This window comes from Manis pentadactyla, chromosome 16 (assembly GCF_030020395.1).
Source record: "Manis pentadactyla isolate mManPen7 chromosome 16, mManPen7.hap1, whole genome shotgun sequence".
Taxonomy (NCBI): domain Eukaryota; kingdom Metazoa; phylum Chordata; class Mammalia; order Pholidota; family Manidae; genus Manis; species Manis pentadactyla.
The window spans coordinates 30,843,091-30,859,358 of record NC_080034.1 but is presented as its reverse complement, the minus strand read 5'-3'; the positions used below and the strand labels follow the sequence as shown (position 1 = coordinate 30,859,358).

The following is a 16,268-nucleotide window of genomic DNA, read 5'->3' as shown; positions in this document are numbered from 1 at the left end:
TCACATGTAGCAACCCAGTTAGTCCTCAGAGTGACCCTAGGAGGCAGGTTGCTTTTATTTTATAGAAGAGGAAACTGAGACACAGAGCGGCCAAGTAAACTGCCCAAGGTCACACAGCTAAGTGACAGGGCCAGTACGGGAACCTCGGAGCCTGCCCTCCTGCCACCACGTATCTGCCCTCACACTTCTCTTCCAGCACAAACTGAGCCTACTGTAGACTGTCGTCTCTGCTGCCCCAGTCAGCCTCCTTGTGGGTCAGCTGATGGCTGATTCTCTGTACATACCTGGCACAGACTGGGCAATTCAACAAGTGTCTGTTGAGCGATAAATTCTGGGAATGAGCGAATGGGAGGTAGAAAGAATACAGGACAGGGAGGTGGGAAACCTGTGCTCTGGAGCCAGGCCCACCACCGACTAACCCAGAGCCAAGTCACTTCTCCCTCTGGGCTCCCCTGCCTCTCCTTCTCCTATAAAGCCTCAACAAGGGTCACTCCAACTGTGGTGCTCTGTGGGCCCAGGCACATAGAGTGTCTTGTCTGTGACTCGGCTCTCCTATGCCCTGTGGGCAGTGGCCTGGACACTCGGAGCCACCCCTCCATGGCAGGGTGTGAGGGTCAGACATCTACCATTGTCTCTGGCTTGTTCTCTGCCTCAGAGAGGGGAAGGGGCAAATGGGGTAAAGGAAAAGGAGAGCTGGGAGGGAGGAGTTCGTGCTGCTTTTCTCGGAGCCACAGGGTGAGGCCAAGCGGGCAGGGCTGAGCTTGAGGAGACTGCTGGCCTCAGACATGGGACGCTGACTGCCAGGCGGCGGGATTGCTGGCAGTGCTCCGCCCTCAGCATGCTGGCTCCAAGAAAATGACAGACCCTGGTGCCCCAGGGCGCTGTCCAGAGGTGTTTGTGTGTGCCTCAGACATACTCAGGGAGAGGGGCGTGTGGCCCCTTGAGAATGGCAGCCCACAAGATGGGTGCCCCAACCTGTGAGCAGTGAAACCGAGGAGGAACATGCAATATGAGCATCTGACTGCTTCTGCTGGACGCCAGCAGGTGCCTTGGTCTTGGGGCCACTGGGCAGCCAGCCACAGCCTCAGCCACACCAGTCCCTGCCACGCTGCTGCGCAGCAGTCCCTGCTCAATGCCTGGGGCAGAGTTCAGCCCTGGCCCTGCCAGGTGGGGCACTTCACATGAAACTGGGCCTCAGCCACTCCCTGTCCCCACACCCGGTCAACACCCAGAAGCTAAGATCATTGGTCTCCTCACTCACAGAGGGGTGCAAGGCAGCTCCCCAGCTCCGTAAAGCAGTCCTTTAAAACCCATTGCAGCCGAGTGTGTTGAGAAGTTACCCAGCCATGATTAGTTGCAGGGGAAGGCTAGGGCCTGGGACACAATTCCAGGAATCTTTATATATTTTCTTCCTTATACCTATCTCTGTTTCTCAGTTCTTAACAATGAACTTCTGTTTCCTTCACAATTAAAAAACATCTAACACAATAGTTATTTTTAACAAATTCTTGTGATCCAATAGAAAGACCATGAACTTTGGAGTCAGGCAAACTGGACTGGCAATCTTAATTTCACTCCATCAGAGCAATCAAAGCCACACCTGACACATGGTCAGCACCCAGTAAGTGTGCCCCTCTCTGGCCCTCCAAGGCTTAGTTTTCTCATCTGTAAAATGGAAATGATCCCACTTCTCTTGGGTGTGTTGTGAGCCACTACACACCTAAAGACCCTGGGCTGTGGTAGCACTTAGGGAAGGTCAAAGCTCAGAGGTTAGCAGTGGCCCAAGTCCTTGGAGACACTGTTCCAGGCACAGCCCCTGGGATGTGTCTATCTTCTTGGATCTGAAGAGATGGGTGCTTCCCTAGGGTTGGGGTCAGGTTGCTGGGAATGCCCTAGTGCCCTTTGACTACAAACATTTCAGAGAAGGAGGGAGGGACACGGTCATTTGAAGTTGAGGTCATCTGTCACTTAGTTGTAGGGGGTTGAAGCCCGATGCTAGCCCACGGCTCGGGGCTGAGGCTTACTGCGCTGACGGCTCCAGCCCTGTCCAGTGGCTTCTTCATGCTGGGACGGACACATCCTCATGTCTGGGATTCCGCAAAACCCAGCCAAACCCCAAGGGTGGGTCACCAGGGGTTGGGCCAGTGGACAATACCTGGCTGACCTTGGGCACAGGCCAGCTGTAGTCTTAGCTGCGCACTGCGGAATGCAGACCTCCTCACCAGATTCCTCCTGGAGCCTGCTTGTGGCAGCTCAGGGTGGGGCGCGGAGCTGCAGGGGGGAAGGGAGGCGACCCTGAGCCACAGCCAGAGCCAGGTATGCTTGGCGGCACCACTGTGGGCTGGGTATGGGACCCCAGAGTAAGAGCCGCAAGGAAACCCCTCCAGGCACCCAATGTTCCCGGCTGGATGAAGTGTAACCAGTTGTCTCCCTGGCTTTGAAAGTCATGTGAGGGAAGGGGGTGCTGGCCATGGGGACGAGATGGAGGATCAAGAGGGCAGCTGTGTGCTCCCCACTGAGCAGCTTCTCTGGAGTTGGGAGCCAGTGAGCATTCACCCACCCTGGCCTCCACCCTCTGCCAGGGCTCATACCCACTCCCAGGGGCCGGGGGCCATCTTCCACTGTATCTACCTGCTATCCCAGAGCTGCTCTTCGACTGGGCTACCAGGGCCTGCCCTGGACTCAGTGCTACGGTGAGCCCTGCTTTAGTTCTCTACAGGGTGGGAGTTCATGGGGTCAAGGGGACACGCCTTTGGAACCCACCCCCACCCCCTTCTGGACCTTGGTCCATGTACCAAGGCCCCGTGAATTCCCTGCTTAAATGGCCATGAGCTCACCTCTAGAGCCTCTTCCCCTGGCCTCCTCCTGCGGACAGCTCGAGGTGGGGGACATACATCTCTGAGCCCACAGGGTGGCCGAGGGGTGACTGGAGGTAGGATGAGGGCATGGACAGAACTTTGGAAGTTCAGGCTGAGGCCCTCACTGCGAGGGAGGGAGCCATGGTGGGGGTGGGGAGGTCCCTCTCTACACTCACTGCAGGCCTGACACAGAGCCCCTTCACCCTAAAACCCTTGCAGCTGAGGTCAGCCACATGAATCAGTCAACAGCCAATAATGACTACCTTGCCCAGCTCACCCTAAGGAGCTCAAACCCAAACCCCAAAGGGAGCCCGGGCCTTAACTTCAGATATGAGCTCCTGGGGCAGGGGATGGACTAGGAGGCAGAAATCCAGCTGACTTAGAGCTTCCAGGCAGCAGAGGATCAGGGGTGGGTCCAGGGCAGGCTGGCTTCCCGCCCTAAGCCCAGCCTGCCACCTCCTCAGGCAGAGCCAGGCCAGCCTGACTCAGAGGGTGGGGCGACCCAGGGAGCTCTCGCCACCTGGGGCACCCCTGGGGACCTGTCCAGCCAGTTTCCCCATATTTGCCACATTGGCATTTAATTTTCAATTCCGCACAAGCATCACCCTGGGACGGTTTGATTCAGACCAGGGGAGGGGGAGGGGGAGGCCACTACAGCTCTTCCATGGACGCAGCTTTTAAAACTAGGTACAGGCTTGGCTTGAGTCCTGGGCCTGGATTCCCCTCGGAGGTAGAAGTGGGGTGAAAGGATCCTTTCCCCACTCAGCCCAGGCCCACAGTGGCGTGGACAGGCCTGGCCTGGGATGGGGTTTCCATCTACGCCTCTGTTAAGCTATGACCTGGGTAGGACCCCCCACTCCCTGGGCCTCAGTCTTCTCATCCTGATGTGCAGGAGGTCCCACCCAGCTCTGAAATTTGGTGACTCTGATCCAGTTCCTCAGAGCTCACAGAGCGGGAGGCAGGGTGGCTCTGGCGGCTGGAACGCTGCCCTTCTCAGAGGTGGAAGCAGAGCTCAAAGAGTGATCTGTGTGTTGTGAGGGGCCTGGCTTCTCTGGGGGCCATCAGGTTGCTGACCCCACCTCCTGCCCCTTGGGGAGACCCTGGTGGACCATCGGGTGGAAACCTCACTGATGGGTGAGGCCCAGGGGCAGGAAGGCTCACTGGCAGAGTTGGGACTGGGCCAGTTACCTGAGGATCAATTGGATCCCGTCCCAGTCACTGAGGGATCCTGAGGTCCTTTTTATAATTGGCCTTTGGCTCCTGGCTGCCAGAGAAAGTGTCCCTTAGTTCTCTGCACTTTCATCTCCAACAGAGCATAGAAGCTCCACAGAGGGGACAGAGGTACCTGCTGGACCCCCTCATCTTGGCCTCCCCTTTTGCACCCACCCCTTGCAGGCTCATGTCATGTTCCAGAGATGGCCCAGGCCCAGAAAGAGTTCAAGGAAGAACATGGACCTCGCTGGGCCTGTCGCCCGGTTTCTCGAGCACTGCCGCCTTGTGCCTCCCCTGCCCCAGGGTGGCGTGGCCTAGGAGGTGCCCTCTGAGTGTGAGAAGGGAGGACAAGGAAGGATGAGGCCCACTAGCTAGGATAGTGCCAGGCAGGGCTTGGGCACTAGCCTAGTTCCCTACCCACCCTGACTCGGTGGGTCTGGGGAGCAGGTGTTCACATGTGTGTACCTATGTGAACCCACACACATGTGGAGATGTGTCCTCCTGCTTCTCCTCATTTTAATGGCATCCTATTCTAGCTGGAAGAAAGCAGAGGACCTGGCCCAGAGCCTAAGGGAGAAGAATCTGTCCCCTCAACCCAGGAGCAGGTGATGAAGGATGTTGTGGCTGCTCTGTACTTTGTAACCTCAGTCAGGAGCACAGGGATATGGGCCATCTGGCCAAGGGCTCCTAATCTAAAGGTGCATCAAAGGTGGGCTTCTTGGGTCCTGAGAGCCCTCTGCTGAAATTGTAAGCAAAATTGCATATATGTGCAATACTGCATATAGCTTCATCGTGGTCTCAAAGGAGTCTACAACCCAAAAGAGGCAAGAGAGCCTATGTCTAGCAGGTCCCAGTGCTGGACAGGGGTTCACAGAGGCAGACAAGGGAGATGAGGGTGGTTCTGCAGGCTGGTGTGAGAGGAAGAGAAGAGCTCCTAGGGTGGGTTGAGGGAGAGTAGGACAGTCTGAATGGGACTTGGATCCGGAAGCCTGGCTGAAGGGAGGCAGGGGGTTCAAATCCCAGCTCTGCCACTTACAAGCTGTGTGGCTTTAAGCAAGTTACTTCCCCATTCTGTGCTTCTATTCTTCCATCTGTAAATGGGGATTAATGACAACACCTTCTGGATAGGTTTGCTCTGTTGACTGTTAACATATTTAACATATACGAAGGCACTCGGCATAGTGCCGGACACACCATAACTGATCCATACGTGTTAGCCATGATCACATGGTCATGCCACTGGATGGGACCTTGCAAGCCTCTCTACCTGCCTTTGCCCATTCTGCCAATACTGAAAGGAAGGAGTGAACTTCACCTTTCTGGTTCAGTTCCTGCCTTTGCCAGATGAGGCTGGTGTGGACCTGAGGAGGCCCCTTTCCATTGTCAGCTCACCACATTTCCTTCTGGTGCCCTCACCAATAAGAGGGTATGAGAAGCCCCCATCACCTGGGACTGGCTCTGAGGCTTGCCTGTAAGGACTGCTCCCAGTAAGCAGTGTTGGAACTGTAGGCCAGACCAGCCAGCCAAGCCTCCCTACCCTTCTGCCCCGTCTTCTGCCAAGCATGCCTGGGGTCTGCACAGTCCCCCAGTCACGCCCTGGTTGGCTCAAACAAGGACACAAACCAGAGGGCAGAAAACCTGGGAAGAGTCCTGATTACAGAGGTGTCCAAAGTGGGGGTGGGGGTGGGTGGGGAAAATACATGATATCAGCCAATCAGAACAAAGTCAGCTGAGCTGCACTAAGCCTTTAGTTGCTGGTTCAGATCTGAGGGAGGGGCCAGGACAGCAAGAGCCACTCAAGGGGCCACGCCATTTACTTAAGATATTTTAACAACCAAAACAGGTCTTGGTGTGTCAGCCCCAGGCCCGCACTGCTCTACTTCTGAGTATGTGTGTTACAGGAGATAAAGGCAGAGAATCTAATTCACCTCCGGCAGTAGAATAATCTCAAAATTATTTCATCTGTATTTATGGGGGCAATGACCCCTGGAACTGTTTTCTGCATCTCTGGAAAAATAGGCAGGGGCTGATTCATTTGCTTTATACCTTTTTGCTAGTGGTGGTGTACTTTCTGTATTTGTCTAAAATGTCCACGAATTGCTTTTCTAAGGAGAAAATTAATTTTTTTAAGTTGTATTCCTAGAGGTCTGTGTGCTCAGCCCCCCACATACAATGTAGTCCTTGACGATGCAGCAAGGAGAATGTTAAGACTTGGTCTCTCCCATCTAGAATCTCTAGGTCTGGTTGGTGAGGTTGGACAAGCCAGACAAAATTGGTATGGAGAGAGGGAGGTGGTTGTCCCAGGCAGTGCTGGGCAGAATTTGCCAGGGACTAAGGCGAGGGTGCCACGAGGTCTAACAGGCCCCTGTGAACTCAGACCTGGATTGGTGCCTCGTCGGCCTAGGTGGTACAAAATCCTCGTGGACCCCGGTGACAGTACTGTCCCAAGCAGTATCCGGGTCTGACAGACAGGAGTGAACCTAGAACTTACAGAGCTGACTGTTTAGGATCCAGACCTGGGCTGTTCAACATAGTAGCCGGTGGCCACAAGCAGTTACTGGGCACTTGAAATGTCACCAGTTAGAAGTGGGAGGCATGTACTCTAAGTGTAGCACCCCAGATTTTGAAGACTAATGAGAAAAAGAATGTAAAACATCTCATTAGTTTTTGCATTGATTAAATGTTTATATGATCATCTTTTGAATATACTGGGTTAAGTAAAATGTATTACTGAAACTAATTTTTATTAGTCTTTTTTGCATTGATTAAATGTTGAAATGATAATCTTCTGAATACATTGGGTTAAGTAAAATATATTATTGAAACTAATTTCACCTATTTCTTTTTACTTTTAATGTAGCTACTGGAAAATTTTAAATTACATATGAGGCTCATACATTTTTATTGGACAGTGCTGGGCTAGACCGTCCCAGAAAACCCAGAACTCTCATCCCAGGAAACAGAACCAGTTCACAGGGCGTCACAGTCTCTCTTCCTTGTCAAAGAACAAAAGCCCAACGACAGGCTCCAGAGGGAGTTTGGTTTAGTGCAGTTTCAGACACACGAACTAATCTGTTCCAAATGCTCTCCACCCAAGGATCACTGCTATTTGTCCTTCAAGACCACACAGGTGTTACCGCTTCCAGGAAGCCCTCCTTGACTACCCACTGTGGCTGGCTCAGCTGCCCCTGCTCTGGCCTATGTTCTAATAGTCTGCTTACTCATCTGTGTCCTGCCTCAGGAGCAGCAATGCTGGCTCAGTCATCTCCACATGCCAGTATCCAGTACGGACCTGGCACGGAGTAGGCAGCCGTCAGTGACTGTGGAATATGAATCCTACTTGGCCAGAAATACCCATCACTGTGTCACCTCTGCATAAAAGTTCCCCATAACCTCTCCTTGGGTTTTGACCCAGAGGAGCTGAAACCCCTAATCCCAGCCTTTCTGCCGTGAGTCTCAGTCATGCCTTCTCCCCGTAGCTGCCCTTGGTTGGCAGCAGGAATGAAGGGAACGGATAGAGGTTGAGGCTTATGTCCAGCTGGGGCTGCCTCCCCAGTGCCAGACAGGATGGCCCGTCCAGAGCAGACCTTTAGACTCAGAGCAGAACTGTACTCACCAGTGGAAGGAAGGTCAGCAGGGGCCGGACCCTAGGCCGGGCTTTCACCGTGGCTGTTCCCGACTCACTCACTGTGTCAAACCGATTGTCTCCGTAACAGATCCCATCTAGAGGAGACAAGTGAGGGAGACCATGAGTGGGGCTCAAAGGCCTGTGGGCCCGCCGAGTTCCCTCGGCCCTGCGGTTCCCATGAGGAAAGCCAGACCTTGCACCTGGCTCCTGTTTGACTCGGCTCAGCACCCGCGATGGGGTGTGCGCTAATGCGCACACGAAGGAGGATTGGGAGGCGCTCCAGGGGGCAGTTTCCTGGGCTCCTGCAGTGCTCCTGGCATTAAGCCTCCCACAGACATCTCTCTCCTGATCCTTCCTTCCAGGACAAGTTGTCCCTCCTTTTGGGGCCCTGAGAGCTTGGCCCTAGCTAAGCTTATCTCTGAGGGAGGGAGGAACAACACAAGCTGGCTTTCCTCTCAAGTGTTTGACTTTCTAATCTGGAACAAGCAGAGCAGGTGAGGGCACCTGCTGTCCCCGGTGGCCCAACACCAGCCTCCGGCCCTCCTCTAAGTCGGGGTTCCCTTAGCCCCGAACTACAGAGGCTTCCATGCAGGGTTCCATTTGCTGCCTCCATGAGGGCAGAGCAGGAGGAGCGGGACAGCAGGGTCCATGTGACATAGTACAAAGCCCTGCTCTGCCACTGACTGTCCATGCTGCGTAACCTCTCCAGGCCTCAGTTTTCCCATCTATACAATGGGAGTGCTGACCTCATAGGACTGCTGTGAGGAGTGAGCGTGGCCCACAACTAGTCAGTCCTCAACAAACCTGAGCTTTCTCTGTACAAAGATGATTCAAGGACCTTTCTCTTCCTCCAGTTACTGGGTCTATGCTCTGGACTGTTTCTATAGTAGTGAGGAAGGTGTGAGAACTCATTCATATTCTCTCAACCAATTTTCCTCTATTGATGAAAATTTCACATCCTGTTACAGGCTCACACTGTCCCCTCCTAAAGGCAAAGGTCACTGTGGACCTCCTACTGTGTTGGTCATGAGCAAGGAGGGCTTTCGTCCATTTAACAGGCATGGACCATGCCCTCTATAACAGAGGGGGAAGAGAAGAAAGGTCAAAATCCTCGGCTTGTGGTGGTCAAGGTCCCTGCTCTGCGGCTGAGCTCTGAACTAAAATCCTCCTATCTGGAACATTGAACAAACTGTGATTACCTTTCCCCTGGCATGTGACTTTAGGGGAAAATTCCAAGAAAGCCAAATGATTTAATGAAAAGAGACAGGGATTGTCCAGGAGGTCCTGGAATCAGAATATATTTACCCAAATTCCTACATGTACAGTCACAGCTTCTAATGAGAATCTGGGCATTGTATGTGACATGGAGGCTCCTGGATACGCCCCAGGAGCCGCATGCAGAGCGCCTGGTGTGCTGTCCTACCAGGCAGAGAGCCGGCTGCTACATTTAAGATTCTCCACCTTTCAAAAGGGGCCAAACAGGTGAGTTCTCCATGTGCTCTGCTCCTGTGCACTCCACTCCTGGCAGAGATGATCGCCCACGTACCGCCGCCAGGCTCCACACCTGAGGCTGGAGACCAAGATGCCAGGGGCCAGGGTGGCAGTGTGGTTATAAGAGTGTGGATTTGTCCCAGTCAGTGCCAGTTCAAAGTAGAGATGACTGGATACACCCAACAGCTACCACTAAATTCTACCAGTAAAGCCTGCTTGATACTTGCTGGCTTCTGAGAGTCTGTGTGTTGGCACCAGGATCTCCTGGGACATTCTCTAGATAGTGCTGTGTGGTCTCCAAGGCCCTAGACCCGAGGTGACAGAGCTGATGGGCCCTTAGCAGGACTGGGCAGGGGGTGGGGTGGAGGGGCAGTATTAACGCAGGCACTGCATAAGAGGCTCACTCCCAGGTAGACCTTCTATTTCATTTGATCTGTACTAGTTTTGGTGTCTAGAGCGCCTCCTCCCCACAACTATCATGATATTAACGGCTACTGTTCTTGTGAGCCTAGGAGCTTTAGAAATGAGCAAGCTGACAGGGTGACCATTATAATAGTAGAATAATATAATAATAGGTAAAATTTACTGAGCAATTTTAATAGGCCAGGCACTGTTCTAAGCATTTTGCACATTGTTAACTCACCTAATTCTCAAAACAGCTCCATGCAATTGGTACTATCATCATCCCCATTTCACAGTTGAGGAAACTGAGGCACAGAGTGGTCTAGTAACATGCCCAAAGCCCTAAAGTAAGTGATGACACCAGGGTCCCTGCTCTGGGGCGGAACTCTGAGCCATTACATGCTCTGCTCTCAAAGTGGGGAATCCTAATCCTGCCATTTATAGGACACGTATGGGAGGATGGGGGTGCAAGGGCCAGGGTGCTATTTGAGGGTAAGGGAGGGTTGGCTGTTGCCAAGGAGCAGTGCTGGGGAGAGGCAGGAGGTGAAGCAGCTTGCCCTCGGCCACACCCAGGTCAGGGCAGAGCCAGATCTAACCCCCACGCAGGTGCTCTAACCATCGCACAGATCCCATGACTCAGCGCTGACTCCCAGGCACTGTCGTCTCAGTTTGGGGTTGTTTTCATCAGAGGAAACCTTTCTAAGAATACAGCTGTCCTCTGGAAAAGCTGTCGGAGGTGAACAGCTGTGGATGAAGCAGGGTGGAAGGCCCAGGGGGCTCCCTCCACATGGGGACACCTCTTGGAAACCCAATTTGATTTCCCGGTTCTGAGAGGTGTGCCTCAGAATCAGGGATGGGAAATGTGATGACAGAAGCAGAGTCAAAGTGATGTGATGTCAGAAAGACTCGACTGGCCCCTGTTGGCTTTGAAGATGGAGGGATGCCACAAGCCAAGGAATGCAGGTGGCCTCTGGCAGCCAGACAAGGCAAGGAAACAGATTCTCCCCTAGACCCTAGGGAGGGACAGTCTTGTTGACACTTTAATTCTAGCCCAGTGAGACCAGTGTCAGACCTCCGACCTACAGTACTGTAAGATAACACATGTAGGTTATTTTTAGAAAAAAGAAAAAGAAAGGAAGGCGAGAAAGAGGTGTGGCTAGAACCTGACAGACTTTCCCTGGCCCTTCAGACCCGGGCTCGGTTACTGACTGGCTAAGGCTCACCAGCAGCTGAGGCAAAAGTGGCCACCACCACAAGCTAGGTCCTCCAGGGTTCAAGGTCAGGACTTGGGCTTTCCCAGCCTCAAGGTCAAGGTCCAAAACTAAAAAGAAAGACAGTAGAGCCCAGCCTTGGGGATTTTTCCTTTGGAAGTACAAGAACTTGGCTTAGATCAGTGTCAGGGATGCTAGAATGGGCCCTCCTGAGAAATGTCCCTTCAGTTGAGGAGATAAAGGAGGGCCTGTGAGGAAGGGAAAGTGAGGAGGCGAAGGGGTGACAGAGAGGATGCTGGGAAATTTTCCCTGAGGCCACAATGAGACTGTTCAGTTAGAAAAAATGGGTCTATCCAAGCATCTCATCCTCCTGGAAGCTTGGAAACTCCCTCTGTGCCTGCCTTCCTACTTGATTCCTTCCCCGCTGGAAGAGTCCTGGGAGTCTGGGGGGCGTTAAGCCTGCCGCACGCGTCAGAGAGGCAGCCGGGGAACATCCAGGTGAAGTTCAGAAGGCAGTTAAGTGGAGAGAGCCACCAGGAGCTTCCAGAGAGAGCGGGCACCTGCAGGAGACCCTGGGGGCACTTCCAGCAGCCTGGAAGCCTTGGGAAACCCCACGTGCCGGTTCTGAGCAGAGCCTGACCCCCAGGTGGGCCACAGCCCCACCAAGATACAAACTCAAGCCTCTCTGTCTGGCAAATTCATCTAAAAAGTACCACAGAGATAAAATAGGAGGAGGTCCCTATCTGCCTCCATTTACCCAAACCTGATCATTAAAACAAAACAATCTCAGCTCCCCACCAGATGTAATCCTCTTTCTGACAGGACTGTATCCTTTATATTTGGGCACATTTCTCCCTCACACACTCACAAGAACGAAAGCGTCTCTGCTTTCACTCACACTTCCTCAAGGATTCGAATTCACGTATGAAAATACCATTTAATATCCCAAAACCCAGTCCAAAAATAATTATTGGTGCCACACCTGTTTCAGCAGGAAGGCCGCACCTCAGATGTCCAGGTGGGGACGGCAGCTCCCTTCCTGACCCCACCGTCTGCTTGAGGGACCTTACACCGGGGCTGAGGCTGCCTGGGCTGAGACTTGGCCCCAAATCAGAGACACCTAGGTAGGCCACCACTCCTCAGCTGGGAAGGGAGGCAGGATGGCACGGGGTCTAGACTGTGCATGGGCTCAGAGCCCAGACAAGCCTGGGTTCCATCCCTGCTCCACAGCTTACTGAGGGTGGGGCCTTGGGCATGTTACGAGACCTCTCTGAGGCTGTTTCCTCATCTCTGCAACATGAGCACTGGTCTCTACTGGGTGTTGGTGTGAGGCTGAATGAGACTAAGTGTGCAACAGGTCAGCATAGCACCTGGAAGATAATTTGGGTCCAATAATGGGGAGCACTGCTTAATGTCATCATCTCTGGGCTCTCTAAGCCCCACCTTACCTCACTCCACCAGGGGTTTGGGCTCTGAACTGAGTCAGATCATTTCACTGGCAAATTATGGGTCAACAACTGTCCCCATGGGGGACAGCCATGGGGAGGTAGGTGGCCCTTTGCTCTCTAGTCCTTGAGTGGGCGGGGCTGGCCCAAGACTGCAGAACCGTGGTGGTGCCAGGGCCCAGATGAGGCGCACAACTTGCAGTGCTGGGCTCCAGGCACAAATAATGCAGTGCCTTACACTGGCTTACACAGGGCTCGCTGCCTCTCCAAACAGGCTGACCTGGTTCTCTTGGTCTGGGGCTGTGTGTGTGCATGTGTTACATATGTGTGTTACATGTGCATCTGTGTGCACATATGTAGTAAGTGTGAATGGCCAGGTTTGGGGATTCTCCCCAAACTCCCACCAGGTCTCTGGCATTTCTTTTCTCATGGAGTTCTGGGCTGGAAGCTTGGTAAAAGGCAATTCCTCCCTGAGCCCTGAAGCTGCCCGTGCTGCTCTGCGGAGGCTGAGGTGTGGGATGGTTATCCAGCTCTTTCCTAAATCCTAGACAGGTCCCAGCTGAAGAGAAAACTAGTAATAAAACCCAGTATGTCTAACATCTGCTAAGCATGTATTATGAACTAGGCACCATTCTAAGTGCTCTTTACACTCCCAGGCATACCAGTGGGAGGTACTCTTATTATTCCCTTTTGCAGATGAGGAAACAGGCTCAGAGGGTTAATCCCATGCCCAAGATCCACAGCGGGTAAGTAAAAGGGGCCAGGATTGAAGCCCATGAAACCCACTCTAGAATCCAGTTCCCCCTGGTTAGAGCCAGCACAGCAGAGAACTGGTGCAGATATCCAGAATTTCTTCACTTGGTCCCCTGTTTTCCAGAGTGAGACTTCGAAGTTGGTAAGACTGCTTGGAAGAAACAAGTGGCTCTACGGATCCGATCCAGGGTCACTCCCCAGCTCCTTCATGTAATACCTGAGGACTTAGGGGCACTTTCTCAGGCTCTATTTCCCCACCTGTCAAATAGGGATAATTACTCCTATTTTGCAGGAACTCCCCAAATTTGGGGGGTGAAAGAAGCAAACAGGGGGAGAGGAGGGAGAGGACGGCTGGGGTGAGGGTGCCGGGCCTCCAAATGGCCCCAGTATGAGTCTAACCGCATTCCAGGGGCTTCGGTGGGGTGGGACTTTAGCTGGGGGAGTTTGTCACCTTGACCCAGAGTAACCCAAAACCCAAAAATAGACCCCTCCACATCTACCCCACTGAGGTGGGCCATCCACTAGGGGAGCCCTAGCCTTTCATGGAAGCAGCAGGGGGCCCCAAGTGAATGTAACCCACAAATGGCACTAATGAGGCCCTTCCTTGCTAATTAACAGGTCCACATGACAGAAACCTGAAAAGGCCAGTCTGTCCCAGCAAGCCCCAGCAGGCCTGACCCGTGCCTGAGAGAGGCCTTTGTCCAAGGGCAGAGGAAACACATAGGTTGGGCTGGGCTGGAGTGGGGAGCCACAGAGCAGAGGACGGGGGAAGAGAAGGGAGAAACCTTGCGGGTGGGTACTGGATGGGGACAGTGCAGCTAAGAGGGCCCTCTGCCCCCTAGCTGGGATGTGCTACTCAGAGTATGGTCTGCAGACCTGCGGAAGGACTTCACTGGGGAACTTGGCAGCAGAGCAGTCTCCGTCCATCCCAAATCTACCACATCAGAATCTGATCTTAACAAGGTCCAGGTGATCGGATGCATGTTAATGTTTGAGCTGCCTTGAACTGAAATGACTTTGAGACATTGAACCTGTCTGAGCTTTCTGAGTCTGTTTCCTCCATTAAGAAATGGAATTTTTAGTTTTAGCACAGTGTCTGGTTCAATAAATACTGACAGTAATAATGATGAAGATATTATCATTATCGTTGACTTATTGGCTGGGAGAGGAGGGGCACCCTGTGGCTGGTCTGCAATGGTCAAGCAAGGGCCTGGCTTTCTGGATTTGAACTGCAGGGACAAGAGCAGCTTATATAATGGGGCAGTAGAGAGGGTGTGTATGTGTACTGAACTGCCAGCAAACCACAGCACACCTCTAGGGAACAGGACTAAACAATTTCCTTCACACCCCTCAATGCACAGGTCAGCTTGCGAGTAGCTCCGTGCCAGCTGGGCTCTGGCCGGAAAAACGTGCTTGGGTAAAATCGTAATATTTCCAGAATATCTCGCCTGGCTTTAGTATATCTGCATTATCAATAGGCATTCAGAGGTGGAAAGAAATATGGCTTTAGTGCATTTGCATCATTCCTCAGGGGTGGAGAGTCGTTCATCTCCATATCAGTGGGTAATTACCTGGGCAAGGAGGGCTTCTCTGTACCAGAGAGGGGAGGGGAGGGCCGGTTTTGCTTCTGCAGGAGCAGGAAAGAGAGAAACGGCCCTGGACTGCAGTTTGTAAGCAATAAACGGATTTTAAACTTTATTTTTCCCTTTGACTGATTTCAGTTTTTTGGGGTATTTTGCCCCAGGATTTCCTCTTCCCGGACTTACAACACCCCTCAATGCACAGGTCAGCTTGCGGGTAGCTTGGTCTGGCTGGAAAAATGTGCTTAGTTCGGGGGTTCACAGCTTCCTGCACCTTAGTCTGGCCTGGGACACAAGGTCAGGGGACCCCAGAAGCAGTGATATCAGAACCCCTAGGGAGAACTGGGTCCTCCTGGTAAGGATCTGGCCACAGTCCCCACACATTTATTTAGAACCTGCAGGAAGCCCTAAGGGGAAAGAGAATATCCCAGCTCCATCTGGGGAAAGAAAGCTCAGGATTCTTAAATCTTCCAGTACAGAAGAGTCACCTAGGATGTTGAAAATCTAGACCCTAGGCCCTAGCCCGGGGATTCTGACTTCCTGTGCCTGAGGTGGGACCCCAGGAATCTGCATTTTAAGTAAGTATCCTACATGGTTGTAACAAAGGTGATTTATATTTGAAGGAACAAGGCAAGAAAGAGAGTCCCCCAGCAAGCAGGGCATCCCAGAGCCGGGGTGAGGTGAGGTAGGGTGGTAGCAGATAAAGAAGCATAGTTCAGTAAACCTCAGAGGCAAGGTAGGAGTCCAGAGGGGCTCGGCAGCCCTGTCTCCGACTCCTGCAGCCTGTCTCTTATCACAGGATTTGTAAAGATCCACGTCTCGGCTCTCTCATCCATTTCAAAACAATTGTGAGGCCTTTTAAGACCTTTGTTGGGCTGGGGGAAGGCAGGAGGCTTAATTAGGATTGCAGTTGAATTAAATGAAGCCCTCCTACTGGTTACCGGAATAAATGTTAGGGAAATTGCTTAAAGAAAAATTTCCCCCCCCAAAAATTTGCCCGTCACCACCTTCACATGACTGTTTGCATTTTACCTGCTGTACCCAGCCTACCCTTGTGCAAACAGATTTTTACATGGCTGTAGCCACAGAGCAAGCCTTTCCTCCTTAATTCCCTAACATGCCCCTGCATTGATTTCTCCCACCGCCACACACAGCTGTTCTCCAAAGGCTGGATACTGCCAACATCTCAGAGAATGTCAGACTCAGGGACCCTGTGGAACTCTAATCCTAACCCCTTGAGACCTTTAGACGGCCTCTTCATGTCTCAGTTTTCTCCTGTCTACAGCAAAGTTAGGAAGAGGAAATGAAGCAGGCAAGGGCAGGAAGTGCTCAGAGCTGGGAAAGACCTGATAATAATAAATTATTCAGGAGTCAACACATTTTTTCCTGAAAAGGGCCAGCTAGTAAATATTTTTGACTTTGTGGACCATACATCTGTGCTGCAGCTACTCAACTCTGTTCTTACAGCATGAAAGCAGCCCTAGACAATATTAAATGAGCATGGCTGGCTGTCCTAATAAAACTTTATTTACAAAAACAGGCCATGGGCCAGACTTGTGCCAGGGCCATAATTTGCCAATCTTTGCTTTAGGGCTTTTCTTTTTAATGATCTTCAAAGTTTGTAACTGCCATATACAATCTCAAGAAGCAATGCTGTGGGCAGTCTGGACACCAACCCCACTTAACAG

The 16,268-nt window shown here is 52.4% G+C and overlaps 1 protein-coding gene across 2 annotated transcripts in view; it reads right to left on the bottom strand.

The window, feature by feature from the left end:
• The window catches only part of C16H6orf132 (chromosome 16 C6orf132 homolog), a 32,802-nt gene that overhangs the window by 14,039 nt on the left and 2,495 nt on the right, over positions 1 to 16,268 (bottom strand). The window contains exon 2 of one of the 2 annotated variants that reach the window (XM_036927571.2): positions 7,687 to 7,793. The exons of the other annotated variant lie outside the window; for it this stretch is intronic. Coding sequence (XP_036783466.2) covers positions 7,687 to 7,793 — 107 coding nt within the window. The remainder of the gene's footprint in view (positions 1 to 7,686; positions 7,794 to 16,268) is intronic. 2 annotated transcript variants of the gene reach the window in all.